The sequence below is a fragment of the Hemitrygon akajei genome, chromosome 5 (genome assembly GCF_048418815.1).
Source record: "Hemitrygon akajei chromosome 5, sHemAka1.3, whole genome shotgun sequence".
NCBI classification, from domain to species: domain Eukaryota; kingdom Metazoa; phylum Chordata; class Chondrichthyes; order Myliobatiformes; family Dasyatidae; genus Hemitrygon; species Hemitrygon akajei.
The window spans coordinates 43,939,083-43,958,088 of record NC_133128.1 but is presented as its reverse complement, the minus strand read 5'-3'; the positions used below and the strand labels follow the sequence as shown (position 1 = coordinate 43,958,088).

General features: G+C 37.4%; 1 protein-coding gene across 3 annotated transcripts in view; it reads left to right on the top strand.

Annotated features, from left to right (window-relative positions):
* Window positions 1-19,006, top strand: part of tmem39a (transmembrane protein 39A) — a 57,860-nt gene that overhangs the window by 25,709 nt on the left and 13,145 nt on the right. For all 3 annotated transcript variants that reach the window (XM_073045377.1, XM_073045379.1, XM_073045378.1), the window contains exons 3-5: window positions 10,756-10,978; window positions 11,417-11,500; window positions 17,126-17,280. In XM_073045377.1, the coding sequence (XP_072901478.1) occupies window positions 10,756-10,978; window positions 11,417-11,500; window positions 17,126-17,280 (462 nt within the window). The remainder of the gene's footprint in view (window positions 1-10,755; window positions 10,979-11,416; window positions 11,501-17,125; window positions 17,281-19,006) is intronic.

The following is a 19,006-nucleotide window of genomic DNA, read 5'->3' as shown; positions in this document are numbered from 1 at the left end:
CCTTAGATAGAACATGTGTCAGAGTTTTCATATATACGTTTCATATACGTTACGAACGTCCGACTTACGGACAACTCGTACTTACAAACCGAGGAAGGAGAACACCGTCTGTCATTTTAGGTCATTGCCATTGACACTATGTTAAGTGTAACTTTGTACTTGGCTTAAATTTTTCTTAGCAAGATTCACCCTGACCCCGCCCCCCCCCCCCCCCCCATTCCAGTCGGCTGGTGGCGCAGTGAGATCAGCGCCGGGCTCGAGAACGGAGGTTCCCGAGTTCAATCCAATGACAGACTGCTCCTGTGCCGGGTTGATGTTGATCCAGTGACTCCCGTACCATCTGTGCCGGGTTGATGTCAACCTCATTTTTAAAAAAAGCATTGCCACCTCCAGTTTAAATTCCCACGCAGAATATTGAGGAGGATCAAATACCCAAACCCAGCACAGCCCCCACTTGTCCCATTTAACCTGTCTCAGTGTGGTGGAGTTTAGGACCCGGGGAATTCAGGGCAGTGGTCCTTAGGAACTGGCGGAGGTTGGGACTCACCACCTGCAGTGTTTCCGTTCTGTTGATGTGAAGCGATCGCGATTGAAAATAAAGTGGAAATAAAGCATTTGGAAAGAGGTGAAATGCCATCAGTCATTGGGAGAGCGTTAGGCTACAGTCGGTCAACAATCGGAACAATTTTAAAGGATAAAGTGAGAATAATGGAGCATGTGCAAAGCCTTGCCCCAATGAAAGCTACAATTATTACTAAGCAACGCAGTGGTTTAATTATCGGAATACATACGTTTCTTAAGTGTTTTATATGCATAGAAAGGGAAAATATATACTATATACTAAGACAAACGTTTGACTAACTGACGCTAAATAATACTGGATGTACTTGTTCCGAATTACGTACAAATCTGACTTAAAGACGGACTCAGGATCGGAACTTGTTTGTAACCTGGGGACTGCCTATAGCTAAGTGATCAGTGTATTAGGGGTATATTCCTGGATGGAATAATAGAAGTGTGAACCCTCAAACTACTTGTGAATTAATGGATCCAGAAGTTAAGTGCTGTCTACTGTTTTGGAGTATATTACATTTATGATTATTAATATACTTTTCAGTGTACTCTACAATGATATGATGTGTACCGAGAGATAAATATCAGCCAAATCATCACTCCTATGAAATAGTGCCAAGGATCTTTTTGTTAACTACTAAATGACTGGCTAGTTAGTGTTCTTTGTTTAATATTGCAATCAATTGTTGGCTCCTCCAATATCTATTTCATTGCTGAACAATCAATATAAATGTTTATGTTAAACCCACAACCTACAATACAACTTATGCAAAAAAATGGCAAAAAACACCAAATAATAGAGGAACTCAGCAGGTCAGGCAGTATCTATAGAAATGAACGGTTAATGTTTCGGTTCAAGACCCTTCTTCAGGAAATGTCACACAGGAAATAGTGTCAAGAATAATGGTCAAGGAGAAGTACTGAGGCTGCGGCCTTGCTCAGCTCTGGCTAGTGTGAAACTGTAAAGGCAAGAATTAATTGCCCTTTTTTATGCTAATTCAGGAAAAGGAAACATGATACAGAACTATCTACTTTCTTGGTGCATTGTATGGTATGACCTAGTTTGGTTATATATTTTTTTGTCAGTGCATTTGAAGATGTTACAATAATGCTCATGGTGTGGCTAAGGTTATGATTTAGAAGGAAATCATACAAGGAATATTTGATGGCACTGGGTCTGTACTGGAATTTAGGATCAGCCATGATTGAATGGCAGAGCAGATTCGATGGGCCAGATGGCCCAACTCTGCTCCTATGCCTTAAGGTCTTGTGGAAATGCTTGTTCCACTGTTGCACTGGTGCATTTCAATGATTTTACCTGCTATTATTTTAACTTCATTAAAGTTCATTCCAGATTTGGCTGATGGTGGAAATCTTTTCCTTCTCTTCTGTGCTCTTTTGTGAAGGGGTGATGTTCCTATATAAAATATTTTTTCACAATTATGACTATTTATTTTCCCTGGCTGTAATGTGAGTTGTCACTGCATGCCACATTTTTGGTACTTGGTAAAGTGCCCAGCTCTCAAAGTATGTTGAAAGAAGATTGACAAGGAAAAGTGTAAGAGAGGATTAAAAGAAAAACGTGCAAGACTTGACAACTTTGTACCAATTCTACCTTTAGACCACTAGGCAGTAGTTAGCCGTTGTGTCATTAAGTTAATACAGAACATTACCTAGTTAATAATTGATAGACATTTATTAACCCATAGGTTTATCTACTTGGTTTGCTGTTCAATATTTCAGGCAATGTGCTTCATGATTGTTGTAGCTAAATATTGGCAAGGCTAAGGCTATTTTTCAGCCCCTGTTTGAACTGCTCGCCTCATTTTAGCATTTTACTGGCTGTTCACCTTATGCAATAATGACTTTAGTATACTGAAGTGGTCTTGAGTGTTCATGTTTGAGTGATATAGAGCTAGAAGGTGCAGCAGGTTATAGAAGTGGAATAGAAATAAATACAAGATATGTATTAAACTAAATCAAATGGACTTCAATATGAGGAAATGTAATGAAGTCAACACAAAGTACACTGCAGAAGCTGTGGTCAAGCTGGATGAACTCAGCAGGTCGGGCAGCATCCGTTGAAATGAGCAGTCAATGTTTCAGGCCGAGACCCTTCGTCAGGACTGAAGAAGGAGGGGGCAGGGGTCCTATAAAGAAGGTGGGGAGAGGGTGGAATGTGCCAGGTGAAAAACCAATCAGAGGAGAAAGATCAAGGGTTGGGGGAGGAGAAGCAAGGAGGGGATAGGCAGGAGAGGTGAAGAAGGAATGTAAGGGGAAAGCACTATGGGTAGAAGGAGAAGGCAGAATCATGAGAGAGGTGATAGGCAGCTAGAAGAGGAGGCACAGTGAAAGTGGGGTGGGGGAAGGGAGAGGGAGGGAATTACCAGAAGTTGGAGAATTCGGAGGTGTTGCTCCTCCAACCTGAGTTTGGCCTCATCGTGGCAGTAGAGGAGGCCATGTATGGACATATCCGAATGGGATTGTGAAGCATGTGAAGTGGGTGGCAACCGGGAGATCCTGTCTGTTGTGGCGGACGGAGTGGAGGTACTCGACGAAGCAGTCCCCCAATCTGCGTCGGGTCTCGCTGATGTAGAGGAGGCCGCACTGGGATGCAATAGATTACCCCAACAGACTCACAAGTGAAGTGTTTCAACTAATTTGAATTTGAGAAATACTGATCCACTTAATTGTGAAATGTTAAGTATTTTAAGGCTAAATGAAGGGTGAAATGATGATGTGCTGTCTGACTTTACATCTGCGTTCCATGCAGATAAAGTGCTGTGAATGAGCAAAGGTTGGGTATCTTGAGTACACAAAAGAACCAAAAAGGCTAATGGAATGATGGCTGTCCTTTAGAAGTTTAGAATTAAAAAGTGAGAGGGTGTTTCAATTGTATAGAGTATCTGCCAGATGCTACTTAAAATGTTATAGGTAATTTATTTCAAAGTTGTATTGAAATTGTTGCAAACATAATGGTGCCACAGATTCTACAGAGATTGAAATTCCTTTCAGTTTAGAACTCTGAAATGTGATTAGATCGAGTTGTTCAAAATAAAGGGATTTTATATGATTACACTGTAAAGTGTGCAGTGAGAGCTACAATGAGAGCACATAATCTAAATTTGGACCTTTTAACCATGTAGTTTAAAGGGTGGTGACAGTGTATAACTTCTATCTCAAATGCTAGTGAATGCAAGACAGCAGTAGACTGAGGTTGATAGATTTTTGTTAGGTAAGTATATCAAGCATATGAAACTAAGCCTGTTAAATAGAGTTGAGTTTATATTACTGTACATTATTGCATTCTAGTACCAACAATTCCTCCTGCCCATACATTTGACCCAACCTGCCATTCATATCATAACTTTTGCTGTACCCTGTAACCTGTGTTTTTGTTAATCCTAAGCCTTGATCCTGTTTCAAGGACTTTTCATCTGATGTTTTTGATATTGCGTATTTATTTTTTTCTTTGTATTTGCACACTTTGTTGTCTTTTGCACATTGGTTGTCTGTCTTTCTGTCCCTTTTGAGTGCAGTCCTTCGTTGCCTCTATTATGTTTCTTGGATTTACTGTGTACGCCCACAAGAAAATGAATCTCAGCGTTGTACATGGTGACGTATATGTACTTTGAATTGTGTTACAAGTCCACTGATAGCTCATGTGTTAGCATGTTTAGTGTAAAGCTCTTCATGTTTCTTACAATTTTACTGGCTTTAGCCCACTGGCTCAGTGATTAAATTCTCCTTCATCTTTGCACAAACTCTTGGCTCCTCTAATACTCAACAACAATTCTTGGTTCTTTCATTTCACCATCATCATTCTTGATTTCTATCCAGTTCCTCTTGGTTTTCTAGGTCTGTGGAAGTAAATGTGTCTTCAAACTTGACGCGCATATGTAAATTGGAATAATTAACTCCTTTCAATATAGTAAATGTCTGTGAATTTGATATCTGTCGCCTTGTCTATTGTATCCTTCCTGACTGGCAACTTTGTACCTTCCTCTGAACAGCACAGGAATATGCCCTTCCGCCCACAATGTCTGTGCTCTCTGCAATGCCAAATCATGTGATCCATATTCCTCCATTCCCTGCATGATCATGTGTCATGTCTATTTATTCTTAAACACCAGAATCAAGTCCACTTCCATTACCACCCTTGGCAGTACATCCCAGGACCATACCACATTTGTAAATATATATTTTAAACAAACAAACTTGCCCTGCACATCTCCCTTAAGCATTCCCCTTTCACCATAAAATTATGCGCTGTAGTGTTGGGCATTTCCTTTCTGGAAAGGAGATGCCGATTGTGTGGCCTTTCATTTTATAAACTTCTTTGAGATCTCTGAAAGATCACTTAACATTCCAAAGAAAAGAATCAAAGTCTGTTCAATTTCTCCTTGTGGTTAGTACCCTCTAATCTCTTCAGGATCCTCTGTATCTTCTCCAAAGCCTCCATAACTTTCTGTAATCATGAGATCAGAATTGAATGCAGTATTCCAAATGCAGCCTGATTATTGCTACAATATGATATTTAATATTGCTGCATTATGATTTCCTGGCTCTTGTATTCACGGCCCCAACCAGTGAAAGTGTTGTGCCTTATGCCTTCTTTAACATCCTTTCTACATGCATTGCCACTTTACTGTGGTCTGGGCAATGAAACTATGGCCTTGGATTCCTCTGTACATCAGTGCTTTTAAGCGTCCTGTCATTTACTGTGTATGTTTCCCTTACATTTGACCATCCAAAATGCCACACTTCACATTTGACTGGATTAAACTCCATCTGCTATTCTCCTCGCATTTATGCAACTGATCTCCATCCTATTGCATCCATTGATAACTTTGATCCTACTTTTATAGAACACACAGATTTACACTTCCATTTGAGAATGAATCACATATCATACTTGCTATCCATCTTGCTTTGAATACCTAGTAATTTTACAATGTGCTTTTTGAGCAGATTAATATCCAGATTGTATGAGAATGGGAATGAACTACAAAATTAAAGATCTCTTCTGAATGTTTATGGTCTACTTTGTGAGAAAAACATTTAAACAGAATTAAATATTTTCTCTCATTTAGATATTTTATCAAAAGGGAAGGATAAAAGAGAAATGATAAATTTAATACTTCAGAAACAGTTGATTATTGTTTATTTTGAGATTGTTTCCAGATTGGGTAGTATATAAACTAGCAGACTGAAAGAAATAACCACACAGAGTGATGTTGAATTAATCATAGAGAACAATTTAATTTATTTCTAATTTTAAAAGTGAGAAGAAATACATTGAAGTGTTAACTAGAGAAAAGTATAAGAAACAGGTGTAAGTGTTAATCCTTTAAGCCTGATTGTTGATATTATCTTGGCCCCGTTCCATTCCCATTCCCTTTGACACCCATGTCATTGGCTATTTGTCCTTGAGTATATTTGATTCTGCTTCCACACCTCCATCTTAAATGTGTAATCCCTCGTCACGTGGATGCGTATTTGTAAGCTGCCAGGTCCAGTCTGTTTTTGCATGCCACAGAAGATGATTGAGGTGCCCTTAGTATGAAGATGGGATGTTGTCTCCACATGGTCTGTGCTGTGATGTGTTTTATCTTGGGGGATGTCATTAACAGTGAAGATGGTTATTAGGATTTACAGGGGGATCTTGATCATCTGAATACAGTGGCAAGCAAAAGTTTGGGCACCCCAGTTGAAATCTCTGTTACTGTGAATAGCTAAGCGAGTAAAAGATGACCTGATTTCCAAAAGGCATAAAGTTAAAGATGACACACTTCTTTAATATTTTAAGCAAGATTACTTTTTTATTTCCTTCTTTTACCGTTTCAAAATCACAAAAAAGGAAAAGGGCCCGAAACAAAAGTTTGGGCACCCTGCGTGGTCAGTACTTAGTAATACCCCCTTTGGCAAGTATCACAGCTTGTAAATGCTTTCTGTAGCCAGCTAAGAGTCTTTCAATTCTTGTTTGAGGGATTTTCGCCCATTCTTCCTTGCAAAAGGCTTCTAGTTATTTGAAATTCTTGAGCCGTCTTGCATACACTGCTCTTTTGAGGTCTATCCACAGATTTTCAATGATGTTTAGGTTGGGGGACTGTGAGGGCCATGGCAGAACCTTCAGCTTGCGCCTCTTGAGGTAGTCCATTGTGGATTTTGAGGTGAGTTTAGGATCGTTATCCTGTTGTAGAAGCCATCCTCTTTACATCTTTAGCTTTTTTACAGACGGTGTGATGTTTGCTTCCAGAATTTGCTGGTATGTTATTGAATTTATTCTTCCCTCTACCAATGAAATGTTGCCTGTGCCACTGTCTGCAACACAAGCCCAAAGCATGACCGATCCACCCCCATGCTTAACAGTTGGAGAGGTGTTCTTTTCTTGAAATTCTGCACCCTTTTTTCTCCAAACAAACTTTTGCTCATTGCAGCCAAAGAGTTCTATTTTAACTTAATCAGTTGACAGGACTTGTTTCCAAAATGCATCAGGCTTGTTTAGATGTTCCTTCTGACACTTTTGAAGTTTTCTTGGTCTTCCAGACCTCAGCTAGACCTCCACTGTTCCTGTTAAAGGCCTTTTCTTAATTACATTACAAACTGAGAAAACAGTTACCTGAAAACCCTTTGCTATCTTCTCCTGCTTTGTAGGCATCATTTATTTTAATTTTCTGAGTGCTAGGCAGCTGCTTAGAGGGGCCCATGGTTGCTGATTGTTGGGACAGGGTTTTAGGAATTAGTGTATTTATAAAGCTTTGAAATTTGCATCACCTGGCCTTTCCTAACGATGACTGTGAACAAGCCTTAGCCCTAACAAACTAATTAAGGTCTGAGATCTTGGCAAAAGTTATCTGAGAGCCTCAAATCTTTTGGGATGCCCAAACTTTTGCATGGTGCTTCTTTCCTTTTTTTTACTCTAAAATTGTACAAAACAAAAATAATACACTAATCTTGCTTAAAATGTTGAAAAGAATGTTTCATCTTTAACTTTGACTTTTGGATATCAGTTCATCATCTACTCACTTAACTATTCACAGTAACAGAAATTTTGACCAGGGGTGTCCAAACTTTTGCATGCCTCTGAAAGTGGGCTGAGAATGGCAAATCAGATAAGTGTGAGGCGTAGCATTTTGGGAAGACAAATGTGTAGGGCATTCACAGTGAGCATTAGGGCCTGGCAAGTGTTGTAGAATAAATGGATCAAGGACTACAAGGGTATGGTTGCCTGAAATTGGCTGGTAGACTGGGTGGTGAAGGCATGCATTGAGAATAGAAATTGGATGTTATGTCGTATTTGTACATGATGTTGGTGAGGCTGTATTTGGAACACTGTGGTCAGTTTTGGTAAGCCCGCTATAGGAAAGATGCCATTAAGCTGGAAAGAGTGTGGAGAAGATTTTCAAGAAGGTTTCCAGGACTTGAGGGATTGAGTTATGTAGCAAGGTTAACAGATTAGATCTTCTGTCACTGGAGAGTAGGAGAATTGGGGTCATCTTATAGACGTGTATAAAATTAAGAGGGGTAACAACAATAGGATGAGTCTTTTTCCCAGGAAGTGAAAATCATAGAGCATTGGTTTCAGGCGAGAGGAGAGAGATTACTAGAAAGTGAGGGGCAAAGAGTGGTCAGTATATGAATGAACTTCCAGAGGAAGTAGTTGAGGCAGTTACATTAACAGCATTTAAAAGTACTTGACAGTTGCATGGATAAGAAGGTTTTAGACAGGTGTTCACAACCTGGCGCCATGGACCCCTTGCTTAATAACATTGGTCCATGGCATAAAAAAGGTGGTGAACTCCTGGCTTAGAGGGATATGGGCCAAATGTGGGCAGGTAGGAATTTGGTTGGCCTGGACTAGTTGGGCTGAAGGCTATGTTTCCTTGTTGTATGACTCTATGACAAGTGCATTTGCCATAAGTAAATAGCTAAGTAATTTTATTTTTGCTATTGATTTACTTTCTGCTTGTCTTAACCAAATCTGTCAGTTCAGTGCTATCAAGAGAGTTTTGGTGGTGAACATTGAAATCCCCACAATATATGATAGAGTATGTTGCTATTTTTTCTGCTTTCAAGTTTTGTTCAATTGGATTCACTATCAGAGAGGAAATTGTAGGTAGTAATCAAGAGGCAGTTTCTTTGCCCGTATTTGACCTGATGCTGTGAGACTTTATCAAGTCAATACTGAAAGTGGCCAAGGGCTACTCTCTGTTGCTTGTTTGGTACCATGCAGTCTCTTCTGGATGTGCATTGTTGGTGAGACAAATTAATCCAGGAATCTTCATGATTTTTTTTTCTGTTAAGGATTATTCTGTCAGTATAACTGTTGGGTTTGCTTAATTAGTCTGGTACAGCTTTCTGAATTTAGACATCAGCCCCAAGATGTTTGTGAGTTCAGTGTCTTTGCCATAGCAGATTTCAATTTCCAGGTTAATGCCAGGTGGTTCATCTAGTTTTATTCTGTTTGCAAATAGCAGTAAGAGTACAGCTGAAGTGTGTATTTATGAGTCAATTATATGGGATGAGACTGAAGTCACATATAAACTAGATTGGGTAAGGTTGGCAGATTTCTTCCTCTGAAGAGCATCAGTGAACTCAAATGGGTGACATGACAATACAGTAGATTTTGTGATCATTGTTAGCGAAATTGTTTTTTCCAAATGCTAGATCTTTTACTGAGGTTGAATTCCATAGCTGGTATGGAGGGATTTGAACTTGGTGTCCCCGGTAATGTTCCGTCTACGATGTGCGCATGTGCACATGCACGCATCTTTTGCTACTAGTGCACAAAGGAATTTAGACTATGTACAAAAGTTTGTCACCCTCTACCTTGGTGGCATGTTAAATATATTTCATGATCATACACAATCACAATTCCTTTTCCAGTTTCTGATGTGAATGGTGTTGACAACATGGAGTTTGCGATGATTTGTCTGCTGACTTTAGAACTGGTGTACTTATACTGTTTTTATTGAAGAAATTATTCAGTGTGTACTTGTCACTGGGCAAAAATTTGCACAGCACAAAATGTTTGCGCACACTGGTCAGTACAAATTAGAGGGAACATTGGTTCCTGCGTGGTCATAATTTCACAACATTAATTCAAAATTCTTTAAGTGTTTCAATTGAGCTTTTAATATCTTGATTTCCACTTATTTTAAATGTGTGTCATTGTCTTTATTTTGTGAGAAGTGGGAAGAAACAAAACAAATGCAGAATTTTTTTGTTACTTCCTGATTTGATGTGTTAGAAATTTTCAACTGAGCTGGCTGAGCAGCCAGTAGTAACAGTAGACTAGCAATGGCTGATGATTCTACCACTGACTGAAAAATCTGGTCACCAATTGTATTCAGTCGAACTAGATTTTGGGGTATTTATCTTTTCTAAACTCAAAAATGCCAGTGGTGAATTCTGATTTTTATTATAAACATGAGATTATGCAGATGCTGGAAATCTTGAGCAACATACAAAGTGCTGGAACAACTCAGTAGATCAGGTAGCATCTATGGATGGGAATATACAGTTGATGTTTCAGGTTGAGACCCTTCTTCAGGGTTGGAAAGAAAGGGGGCAGGATCCAGAATACGAAGATGGGGAGGGCAAGGAGTACAAGATGGCAGGTGATAAGTAAAACCAGGTGAGGCAGAAGCTGAGTGTAGGGGGTGATAAAGGAAGAAGCAGGGAAGGGATAGGTTGTAAAAGGAAAGTGCTGAAGAGGAAGAATCTCGCTTAAGAGGACAATGGACCAGGGAAGAAAAGGGAGAAGGGGAACCAGAGGCCAAGTAAGGAGGAGAGATGATCCAAGGGTTTTGGGATCAAAGTTCTGTGCAGACAGGAGGCATGTGGGCCAGTGAACATGTAGGTACACAAGTCAGCTATACTGGTGTTCAAGGTCTAGGGTTCAGCTTCCCAACATCGATTCTGGAGTTCAGATTCCACAAACGAGCCACGTATAGATCAATCCTTACACCAAGGAGAGTAGGGATGGGGGAAGGGTAAGAATAGTATAGGATTCATTTTTATTATGTTATTGCATTATGCTCATTGAAATCTTTCTGTTCAAAGATCCATTTAAAACAATGCTCTTTATGTGCTTTTTTTTAAGTAATCAATGGAACTAGTCTAGATTACTCTGATTATTTCCATGCACCTTCATTTCACAATGTGTATTTTTTTCAGGAATGGTGGTGCCATTGGTCTGTCTGCGCCACCTATTACTGCTTTGATTACCCCTGAACCTGTCCGTCACTGCCGTATTCCTGACCTGCCAACTGATGGATGCCTTGTCTTTGAGCTGCTTTTCTTCATCTACTTGTTGATGGCCCTTCTTGTTCAGTACATTAACATATACAAAACAGTCTGGTGGTTTCCATACCTTCACCCCGCTGCTTCTACCTCACTGGTGAGCATGTCTTTTAAAGAATTGCAAGAACTTCTGACTTGTCTAAGTATTACTGTCAAATTCTAAAATGCAATGGCACTTGAAATGGTAGGATTATGTGATTCACTTGCCAATGAAAATCGAAGTGACATGCTAAAAATCTGAAGCAAAAACAAACAAAAATGCTTGAAGCACTTAGCAGGTCAAGAATATGAAACAGCAAGGTAGGTAGCGTAGTGGGTAGTATAACACTTACAGCGCCAGTGACCCAAGTTCAATTCCGCCATGGCTTGCAAGGCATTTGTACATTCTTCCCTTGACCATGTGGATTTACATGGATAATATAACTGAATATGAACACTTGAAATTCTGATACCAGGGCAATAAAATCTTGTATAATGCCTTAATATTGATTTTTTTAAAAAGTTTTAATTATCGTGTAATTTTTCTTTCTGATAGAACTTTCATCTGATTGATTATCACTTGGCAGCATTTATTACAATAATGCTGGCCCGAAGATTGGTGTGGACCCTCATTTCAGAGGTGAGTGAAGTCTCCTAGAACACTTATCATGTCTTTCAGGCCATCTTGTGCCAGTAAAATGTGTGCATTGCCCATCTCAGTGCAAACAAGTACCTACACACGGTTCACCGTGTGATCACTCGATGAGCTAATTGTATTATCACTCATGAATCAGTGATTTCAAAATAGCCTGAAAATTCAATTCTGATCAAACTTGGCATGTATATAACCAGTTTTTTTTATACTTCAGGTTACCAGCAGTTGCCTGGATGGTCACCGATTTAATTTGCTATGCTTCAGTGATCTAATTCTACCATTGCTAGTACGAAACCATTTATGATGAATAATGTATTAACTGATATTTCAGTATGCCAGCATAGAGAAGTTGCGAATGATGCTTTCTGTCCCATGTTTGCTCTTAATATTCTGCCATACTTAAAAATTAACTCGTATGTGTATAGTTTTCAAGTTCCGTAATGATAAAAAGTTAGTGTATGTTTGAGGGTAGGAAAGGTATGTGATTTTGCTCCAATCTTTGGACTAACTTACAAAAATTGCAGTACCTGTGGACATGTTCCATTAGCTGGAAAATGCATGTCTAGAATATAAAACGGATTAAGCTAGTTTCTGTTTTCTTTCTTTCTTTTCAAATCTTTTTATTAATTTAAAAAAAAACAGAAGAAAAATATTATTACAAAACATTTGAGAGTACATAATAGATTAATTAACAATCAAATATGTATTGATCAATACATAGAATCTCTCAAACTCATATTGTAATATAAATGATTTAAGAGAGAGAGAAAAAAAAACCCCCAAAAGAAAACAACAACAACTAAATAAAAAAAAACTAACCAACATGGGCAATCGCATAATATATATATACAGTAGTGCCTATGACTCCCAACCTCCATCCACACAATTCAGGATAGTAGCAATAAGGTTCAGGATCAGACCATTTAATTCATATGAAAATGCTGAATAAATGGTCTCCAAGTTTCCTCAAATTTAACTGAAGAATCAAAAACCACACTTCTAATTTTTTCTAAACTCAAACAGGAAATAGTTTGAGAAAACCACTGAAATACAGTTGGAGGGTTAATCTCTTTCCAATTCAGTAAAATGGATCTTCTAGCCATTAGTGTAACAAATGCAATCATTCGTTGGGATGAAGCGGATAAACACTTATTATCTATCATTGGTAGGCCAAAAATTGCAGTAAAAGGATGTGGTTGGAGATTAATATTTAAAACTCTTGAAATAATATTAAAAATATCTTTCCAATAGTTTTGTAAACAGGGACAAGACCAAAACATATGAGTCAATGAAGCTATATCAGAATGACATCTATCACAGGTTGGATTAACATAAGAATAAAATCGAGCAAGTTTATCTTTAGACATGTGAGCTCTATGTACAACCTTAAATTGTATTAGAGCATGTTTAGCACAGATAGAGGATGAGTTTACCAATAATAAAAATTTTTCCCATTGCTCAATAGATATAGGGCAATGCAGTTCTTCCTGCCATTCCTTCTTAATTTTTTCTGATATATCTGGTTGTAGATTCATAATCATATTATAAATGATAGCTACTAAGCCCTTTTGACAAGGATTAAGAGCTAAAATTCTTTCTGTAAAGTCCAATGGACATTCTTTCGAAAAAGACTTTAGTTCATTATATAAAAAATTTCTAACTTGTAGATATCTAAAAAAATGGGTTTTAGATAAATTATATTTATTAGATAACTGTTCAAAAGACATAATGTTATCATCCAAAAACAGATCACGAAAACATGTTATACCTTTTATTTTCCATAAAAAAAAAGGCTTGATCTATGGATGATGGTCGAAAAAAGTAGTTAGATGTTATAGGACTTGACAGCATAAACTTATTCAAACCAAAAAATTTACGAAATTGAAACCAGATTCGTAATGTATACTTGACTATAGGATTAGTTACCTGTTTATTCATTTTGAATAACGAAAAGGGAAGTGAAGATCCTAAGATTGAAATCAATGAGAAATCTTGCACAGATTTACATTCCAAATTTACCCATTGTGGGCCAGCAACTGTAGTCGATTCTTGTATCCAAAATATCAAATACCGTATATTAACTGCCCAATAGTAAAATCTTAAATTTGGTAGAGCCAAACTGCCCTCCTTCTTAGGCTTCTGTAAATATTTTTTACCTAACCTAGGATTTTTGTTCTGCCACAAATACGAAAATATTTTAGAATCAACTATATCAAAAAAAGATTTAGGAATAAAAATTGGTAATGCTTGAAATAGATATAGAAATTTAGGTAGTATCATCATCTTAATGGCATTAATTCTACCTACCAAAGACAAAGATAGTGGGGACCACCTATTAGCAAGTTGCTTAATTTGATCTATTAAAGGCAAAAAATTAGTTTTAAATAAATCTTTGTTTTTTAGTAATTTTAATACCTAAATAAGTAAAATAGTCTGTGACAATTCTATATGGTACCTGATTATAAATTGAAGTGTGCATATTTAATGGAAAAAGTTCACTCTTATTAAAATTCAATTTATATCCAGAAAAATTACTAAATTGAGCAAGCAAAGAAGAAATAGCAGGAATAGATCTTTCAGGATCAGATATATATAATAACAAATCATCCGCATATAATGATACCTTATACATCGTCTCCCCACGGGTAATACCTAAAATATTGGGTGATTCACGAATAGCTATAGCCAAGGGTTCCAAAGCAATGTCAAATAATAAAGGGCTTAAAGGACAACCTTGCCTTGTACCCCGAAATAACTGAAAAAAAGGGGATCTTTGATTATTAGTGAAAACCGAAGCTAAAGGTTTCTGATATATTAATTTAATCCATGATATAAATTTTGAACTAAAATTAAAATGTTGCAAAGTATTAAATAAATATGACCATTCGACTCTATCAAATGCTTTTTCGGCATCTAAGGAAATGACACATTCTGGGATTTTAGATGAAGAAGTATAAGCAATATTAATTAATTTTCTAATGTTAAAGGATGAATAACGACTTTTAATAAATCCAGTCTGATCCTCAGAAATAATCCGAGGCAATATATTTTCTAATCTAATAGCCAAAATTTTACTAAAAATCTTAAAATCCATATTCAGCAAAGATATAGGCCGATAAGATGCACATTCAGTGGGGTCTTTATCTTTTTTAAGAATTAAGGAAATAGAAGCTTCATAAAAAGATTGTGGTAGTTTACCTATACTTAATGCATCTTTAAAAATTTTACAAAGCCAAGGAGAAAGTATAGAAGAAAAGGATTTAAAAAATTCTGCAGAAAAATCATCTGGGCCCGAAGCTTTACCCGAGTTCATTAAGAAAATAGCCTTTTCTATTTCAGACTCCGTAATAGGTGTGTCCAAAAATACACTATCCTCAACAGTTACTTTTGGAATATTCAATTTCCTTAAAAATTCACTCATTATAGAAGAGTCTTTAGTACATTCTGATTGATATAAAGAATTATAAAAATCTTCTGTTTTAAAAGTTTCTGTTTTAAATGTATGTATGTAAGCATATTATTTGCATGTAAATCTGGTCCTTCCTTTATATCTACAGTTGCAAGAAAAGTTTGAATATTCTCTGCAATTACTTAGTTTTCTGCATTAATTACTCATAAAATGTGGTCTGATCTTCAGCTATGTCGCAATAGACAAACACAATCTGCCTAAACTAACAACGCACAAACAATTGTACTTTTCATGTCTTTATTGAATACATTGTTTAATCATTCACAGTCCAGGCTGGAAAAAGAATGTGAACCTCCTTCAGCAGCAATAACCTCCACCAAGTATTTCCTGTAGCTACTGATTAGACTTGCACAATAATGAGGAGGAATTTTAGACTATTTCTCTATCTAAAAGTGTGTACGGTACCTCAATTAGGTTTAGGTCTGGACTCTGACTTGCCCATTCCAAAACACACATTTTCTTCTTTTAAAACCATTCTGTTGTTGATTTGCTATTGTGTTTCGGATCATTGTCTTATTGTATTATCCAATTCTATTAAGCTTCAGGTGTCTGACCACTACCCTGATATTCTCCTGCAAAAAGTCTTGATACAATTTTGAATTCATTGTTCTGTCAGCGACTGTAAGCAGTCCAGGCCCTGAGGTAGCAAAGCAGCCCCAAACCATGATGCTCTTTCCACCATGTTTCACAGTTGGGATGAGGTTTTGGTGTTGGTGTGCAGTGTCCTTTTAATTCTAAACATAGTGGTGTGCATTTCTGCCAGAAAGTTCAACTTCTGTCTCATCTGTCCTCAGAACCTTGTCCCAGAAGCATTGTGGAACATCCAGGTATCTTTTGCAAACATGAAACGTTCACCAATGTTTTTTTTTTTGGAGAGCAGTGATATCCTCCATGGTGTCCTTCCATGAACACCATCCTTGTTCGAAGTTTTTCTTTTAGTGGACCCATGAACAGAGACTTCAGCAAGTTCTAGAGATTTCTGCAGAATTTTTGCTGTTATCCTTGAGTTATTTTTCACCTCCTTCAGTATTGCATATTGTACCTCTTTGTGTGATCTTTGCAGGATGTCCACTCCTAGGGAAAGTAGCAACCATACTGAACTTCATTTGTAAACATTTTATCTTACTGTAGTCTGATGAACACTCAGGTCTTTAGAAATGCTTTTATAGCCTTTTCCATCTTCATGCATCTCTACAATTCTTTTTCTAATGTCCACTGAAAGTTGTTTTGATCGAGGCATGGTGCATTTAAACAGCTCTTTCTTGAGAAGAGCAGGCTCTGTCAGTAACCTGACTTTGTATGCCTTTCTACAAGCCACACTTCCAATCTCATCTCATTGATTGGAACATCTGTCTCCAAATAGCTTTTGTAGAAGGCATTACCCCTGAGGTTCACACTCGTTTTTGATCTCAACTGTGATTGCTACATGGTGTACTCAGTATTGAAGAGAAGTAGTACAATTGTTTGTTATAGTTTAAGCAAATTGTGTTTGTCAATTATTGTGACTTAAATGAAGATCAGACAACATTTTATGAGTAATTAATACAGAAAACAAGGTAATTGAAAGGGTTCACAAACATTTTCTTGCAACTGTGTGTATGCGTATATATGTGTATGAGATACATTGATTATTATAGGTTTGGGCAACTAGATGCTGATACTTTTAATAAAGCTTAGCTCCATTCATTGCCTCATCTGTAACTGTACTTGCAGTATCCCCTATCCCACCTCAGTACTATACCAGTGTACTCCATTGTCATGTAGTGACGGACCTGTGCTCATCTGCACAGTTCATGTGGGTCTAGAGATAGACTTGAACTGACATCTCACTTGAAGGTACAAGAGATCAAACTAGGGCCACGCAATCTCTATACTCTTAATCCCAGTCCCTGAGTAGCTCCTGGATTTCTGCTGCTGGATCTTCAAAGTTGTAGGAATTAGAGGTGTACTAGTGACTCCTCTCAATTGTTAAAACCTGCATTGGGAGAAACTGATGTGGCAAATGTTTAGAGATAAAAGAAGCAAGATTGCAGTGGTGATGAGAGCTATCTGGATGGTTCATCCTTTCTTTATACATACCATCAGGAATCAATGTGATTCAAATTTTGAATCTTGTTAACCAATGTAATACTTTCTTACAGGCATCTCAAACCAGTGCAACCTCTGTGGTGCGGTACACTTTGGTGATAATGGCTCGTTTGGTACTTCTCACGATGTGTGGCTGGATTTTATGCTGGACACTTGTCAATCTTTTTAGAAATCATTCTGTGCTAAATCTCCTGTTCCTAGGATATCCGTGAGTGTTTCTTTATTCTGGATGTAAATTTCTTTACTGGTGACTAATGAGAGTAAGTGGATTTGTGATCTGTATATTTAAAAATTGGCTGATTTTCTAAAGCAACTTTTCTTTAAGAAAGTTACAGTGAGTGGCTTACCTCTTTATGATCCTTTCTAAATTCATTATTCTAAAATTCAAGTCAATTGTCCAGCTTAACAAAAAACTAAAGTGGCAGTCAAAATGGAAAGATAAATTGTTGAGACATTTTTGAGGAAAGTGATGGTGACTTTATTGATAGAAGCAGAGAGCGCAACAGCAAGGAAGTTCCATAACTCTTTATAAATCATGGTCTCAGCTGATAAAATGTACAAGATCAGTTGCAACTCTCCTCTATGTTATGATCTTGACACGTTTGGGAAAAATTGGGTGAATCTGTTTCATCTGGGTGATGATAGATAACAAAAGAATATTTACTAACTATCAAATGGATTAGAAAGGAAATTAGGTTTTTGTTGCATGAGATATCTGGGATCCCACTCAGTGATGGTGGAAGCAGTTTTAGAAGTGACATTTACATGCAACTTAGTTATATGTTCTAAAAGTTTTGCTGAGAAATGGGGAGAAATTAGAGTTATAGGTTATTACAGGTTGTGATCTTCACTGGGCTGTAAGATTCCGCAATCGTAATAGAATTGTTGCTTTAGTTTTCCAGGATTTTTTCTTAAATCAATTGTCGTGCAGGGTTTTATTGTAGCTTACATCAGCTTGCATGTTACCATAGATTTTAAACTTGTTAATTCCTTATGGCTTTTCTAATAGAGGCATGTTATGCCAATGTTTATCAATAAACCAGAATATTTTGTTTATTTAGCATTCAGATTATTTACCCATGTCCTGGAGTAAACAAAATTTGTGGTCTGCCAGTCCTAGTTTCATATTTACACTATTCCAATAAGCTTCAGATTTTAACCTGGTCAGCATTAAGCCTGTGTGTTTAACAAACATAAAACTGAAGCATTTAGAATGGTGATACTTAGTTAAATTGAAATCCAGGAGATACTAATGACAGGAGTAGTAGGAATGTAAAAGTGACTTGGGGGTAGAGAAAGATTGTAAAGGTGGAGAATCAATATATACTTGTGGTTCTGTATGTATAGAATTGGAATTACTAAGAACTGGAGAGGTGTACAATTTTTTTTTTAAAAGCTTTATTATGCCACATGTGCTTTGAATTTGACTTGCTCTGCTTAGAACAATACAGCACCTTTACCCACAATATTTTGCAGAACTCATTCAATTAGCAACTAATACATAAGTAAATTGATCCCTTCTGCCTACACAATATCTTTATCCCTCCATTTTCTGCACATTTGTTTGCCTATCCAAGAGTTTCTTAAATACTGCTATTGTATTTGCTTTCACCGCCACTACTGACAGTATATTCAAGACACCTAACACTCTTATAAGACCATAAGAAATAGGAGCAGAATTAGGCCATTTGGACCATCGAGTCTGTTCCACCATTCAATCATGTCTGATCCTTTTTGCCCCTCCTCAGCCCCACTCCCTGGCTTTCTCACCGTAACCTTTGATGCCATGTCCAATCAAGAATCTATCAATCTCCCCCTTAAATACACCCAACGACCTAGTCTCCACAGCTGTCAGTGGTAACAAATTCCACAGATTCACCACCCGCAAGCTTAAGAAAGTTCTCCGCATCACTGCATTAAATGGATGCTCCTCT